Raw genomic sequence first — 4,350 nt, 5'->3', positions numbered from 1 at the left:
GAGGCCACTCGTGAGCCCACGACCACTGGGACTTTGAAATTGCTAACCACAACAGGACGGGCCCCCCTCTTCCATCCATCCTCCTGACCTCTGGCCAAGCCCTGAAGCCTGGCCTCCACCTTCTGACCTGACCGTGGGGACAGCAGCTCATGGTGGGGGACAAGCTGTGCCAGGGGCTACCATCTCCCCAACTCAGCCCCTAAGATAACATCAAAAGGACAGAAGTTTCCAGTCCATGCTGGAATGTGGTTTTCCAGCTGACGCAGACAGAGCCTACTTCTACAGCCCCACTGCCTGGGGATCTAGGGAGACAGAAGTCACTTCTAGGAGCGTTTTCACTGCTCGTCAAACAAGCTGGAGCCTGCCCGGGGAAAAAACAATGAAGAAAAATCCCAAAGCTCAGCTGGCTGAGCTCCCGGCCTCTGGCCTATCCGATCTTGGACAAATGGCCCTCCAGGTCCCCAGAGTCTTGCCTTCCCAGGGTTCCAATGGCTCTTGGCACTGTCCCTCTGGGTAACATGGTGGCCGGGGCGGAGGACAGGGAGCAGAGGGCATGCCCGAGTAGCTAGCGGCATGGAAACAGACAGACTTGGCCATGAGGACTCAAGTTCCTCAGTTTCTCTGGGTCTCAGTTGCTGCATCAGTAAAATGGGGATGAGGGAAAGTGCCAAGAATGAAAAGCCCTCGGCGCAACCCCTGGCTCACAGCCCAGGCGGTGGGAGCTAGCACCGTGAGTTTTGGAAAGGGGTAGGTGAAGGGAAAGGCGGTGGAAAGAGAGAGCTACAGATTGCTCCCCTAAAACCGCCTGGAAGCAAAGCCCACGGGCCCCAGGCCGGCCCCTCCCCTGGGGACTTGGCCAAAGACCTGGAAGTACGGTTGCATCACTGAGTATTCAGGGGTTAATGATGGGGAGTGGACAGGACCCAGTATTTAACTAATTGGGGAGGTGCCCTGAGATCAGAGGCACCCCGCTCACTTCCTTCTCCTGCAGCCCTGCTCCTCTGCCCCCTGCTCACCTCCCCTCCCCCACCAAGGATGAAGCCTCCCCCTCTTCTGACCTTCCTTTGCCTCCTGGGTAAGTGACCTATGTGGCCTTCCCCCCCCCCCGCCCCCACCCAGCTGGGAACAGAGCTCCCCGGAGGTCCCGGAGGGTGTGATGGGTCATAGCCAGGACAGCTCTGCCGGAGCCAGCACAAGCTAGGGGGAGAGCTGGAGGGGGATGCAGGCTGGGTGGCCCGGGAGGGCACAGGAAAGGGGCTGGTGGGAACCCCAGATAGTACACACGAGTCTCCTGCCACCTGCACTCCACCCCCTGCCCCATTAGCTTCCGTTCTGGGCTCCAACCTGCCTGGGTGGGCTGCCCCTCCCCCCCTTCCCCCCCTCCCCCCCTCCCCCCCCACCGCTGCTGTATCAGCAGGATCTGGAGGTATTCGGGGGAAGCACAGGTGGTCATGAAGCCTATCCAGTAGCATCTGAAGGGACTTGGTGGGGACAGAGTGCTCTGAGGGCATGGCGCTGACCCCTGGGGAGACACTCAGGGCCTACTGGGAGACGTTTGAGGGGGCAGCGGGGGTGGGGACAAGCAGGATGAGTGGGTGGTGCTCTGGAGATGAGGGAGGACAGCGGGACGGGCCCTGGGCGTGTTGCCATGGGGGGCAGGGTGAGCACTGGGGATCAAGGTGGGGTGCATGGCCCAGAACACGGTTACTGATTAGCGCTGTTATTGTTGGGAGCAAGGTGCTCGGCAAGGGAGGGTTAACTGGACAGCCGGGGAGGTGTCTGCACTCCGATCTGAGGGGGCTTGGGGGAGGCTGGCTGCCCCAGGGGGGGCCCTGACAGATCTGCCCTCTGCCCTCCCTGCCCACAGTGGCCCTGGCTGGCGGGAACCTGGTCCAGTTTGGGGTAATGATTGAGAGGGTGACGGGGAAGCCGGCACTGCAGTATAATGATTACGGCTGCTACTGTGGCGTTGGTGGCTCCCACTGGCCCGTGGACCCAACAGACTGGTGAGCAGACGGCCCCTGGAGGGGCTTCCCCAGGAGGGGACACCTAGCAAGTGGAGGCCGACTTCTCCTCTGAGACCCCTTTGAGCCCTAGGCCCCCCAGCAGCCCCTGATCCAGCCCACCCTGACTCACGGGCCCCCCTCCCCAGGTTGACCGTGACCCTTACAGGTGCTGCCATGCCCATGACTGCTGCTATGGGCGTGTGGAGAAGCTGGGCTGTGAACCCAAACTGGAAAGGTATCTCTTCTCTGCCAGCAGGCACAACATCTTCTGTGGTAAGTGAAGGGCCCCGGAGCGCCCCAGACGCCGGGTAGGGGTGATGGTTTGAGACAGGAAGCCCTTCCTGATGGTGGTCGCTGACTCCTCATCGGGGCCAGGCCCTGGGCTAGAGACGTGGGAGAGGTGGGTCTTCCACTATCATGGGATTGCAGACAGGACTGTCCCTCCCTCCACCCGGATGCTCACCTGGCACCCGCAGGAAAGATCCCCTGACCACAGGCGTCCTGCCCTGGCCCCAGGCGCTCCTACCGAGCCAGGGGCCTCCCAACTCCAGCCTCAGGGAAGAGGAACAAAGGGGGCGGAGCTGAGCCAGGTCAGGGAAGCTGCCCTCACATGGCCGCTCCAAAGCCTGGGCAGCAAGGTCCAAGGCAAGGTCCCCAGGACAGAGACTCGAGGGCACGGTCCCAGACAGAGAGATCTGGAGCTGCGATGTGGGACAGCAAACCCCCTCTCCAAAGGCTGACTCCCCGCTCCGCCCCAGCCGTGGGGCTGTCATTGGCTCAGCTTGGCCACATCCAAGGCCCACGTGGGCCAGTTTTCCTCTGGTCCCCAGCACCGATCCGCTGGAAGTGACCTGACCCAAGCAACCGTGTGAAGGGCTCCATGCAGCCCAGCCCAGTGGAGGGAGCCCACATCAGAGCCCCAAACGTCCCTGATGCAAAACCAGGAACAGCCTGGAAGGAGGGGGAGCTGAGGGAGGGGCACAGCAGAAAGACCCAGGAGGGTCAAAGAAGCCAGCTCAGATCGCTAAGGTCTATCCTGGGGCAGGGGCAGCTCCAGGACCAGAACAACCGGAGGCAGATTTAGCTCGGTTCCTTGTTCCTACAGCCATCTATCTACTCAGCTAGACAGCTCTGACAGGTAGTGAGCTCCCCGTCCCCGGCAGTTCATGCGAGGTGGAAACAGCCACCTGTCGGGGATAGCACTGAGAGGATGGTTGAGGACAGATGTCAGGAGAATAGGGACGGAGGCTCAGGGCGTCACCTTCTACCCACCCTGTGACTTCAGGCAAATGGTGCGACCTCTCAAAGCCTCTGTTTCTTCATCTATAAAATGGTGCTAATCACACTCACTTCCCCAGCTTAGTCCAGCTCCTAGCAAGAACCACCCAAAAGGACTGATGAGAGACAATTAAGCCCCCTCCCATGCTGAGTTTTGCTGGAACGGCAGGTGTGGGCAGGACCCTGGTGGGAAGCAGAGGCTGACCTTTGCGGGGAAAACGAGGAATGCTGGACATTTCTGAGAGGAGCCAGAGCCACTGAGGGCAGACAGAGGCAGTGAAGAGAACAGGAGGCTCTGGGGCTCTCCAGTGCCAGCTCCGATCCCAGGCTGGGTGTGGGGACACACCGTAAGATAAATGCCAGAAAAGCGGGCTCTGTCTACTCAGACAGAGACGGGCCCAGGGATCAAGCGGGCCCTGAGCTTCAGTCCCAACAGGCTCCATTCTGAGCCTAGGCTGCTCTGGGGCACACAGGCCACTCGGGACTGAGTCGCTGTCATTTCATGGCTCCCCTGTCAGCTTGATGGCCTCACTCGGCCACCAGCCATGCCTCACGCGGGGAAGGGGCTGCCTAGAAATCCCCCAGGCTGGAGCGGATGTGGTAGTGAACCTGATGGTCTCCCCACCAGCCGGAGGGCCAAGGGTGATGTGTGGGCCTGGGAGAGGAAGAACGGACATCACAGACATCCCACCTGCCCAGCGTCCTGGGCCCCCACGCCCCCACCCCCGCGCGCCCTGCCCTGACTCTCACCCACGCCTGAAACGGCCCCGGGTGGCAATGGGCTTCCGGCAGAGTGGGACAGAGAACGTGGACCCCGGAGAGCGGGAGGCCTGAGCCACATGGTCCCTGACTCACCTTGTCCCGCCAGCCGGCAGAACCACCTGCCAGCGTCAGACCTGCGAGTGTGACCGGAGGGCTGCCCTCTGCTTCCGCCACAACCTGGACACCTACAACCGCAGCTACGTCCGCTACCCCAACAAGCTGTGCAGCGGCCCCACGCCGCCCTGCTAGGGCCTGGCCCCACCTCCTGCCTGCGTCCCGCCTCCAGCTGCTGTAGCCCCGGGGC

At 61.9% G+C, this 4,350-nt stretch overlaps 1 protein-coding gene across 1 annotated transcript; it reads left to right on the top strand.

Annotated features, from left to right (window-relative positions):
• The first annotated feature begins 736 nt into the window (after positions 1–736).
• Positions 737–4,350, top strand: LOC102957589 (group IIE secretory phospholipase A2). The gene is made up of 4 exons (XM_007083753.3): positions 737–1,075; positions 1,868–2,006; positions 2,173–2,279; positions 4,153–4,350. Exons 1-4 carry the CDS (start codon positions 1,036–1,038, stop codon positions 4,293–4,295), a joined length of 429 nt encoding a protein of 142 aa, XP_007083815.1. The 5' UTR covers positions 737–1,035; the 3' UTR covers positions 4,296–4,350.

The sequence above is a fragment of the Panthera tigris genome, chromosome C1 (genome assembly GCF_018350195.1).
Source record: "Panthera tigris isolate Pti1 chromosome C1, P.tigris_Pti1_mat1.1, whole genome shotgun sequence".
NCBI lineage: Eukaryota > Metazoa > Chordata > Mammalia > Carnivora > Felidae > Panthera > Panthera tigris.
The sequence above is the reverse complement of the archived record's forward strand: the minus strand, read 5'-3'. Positions and strand labels throughout refer to the sequence as shown.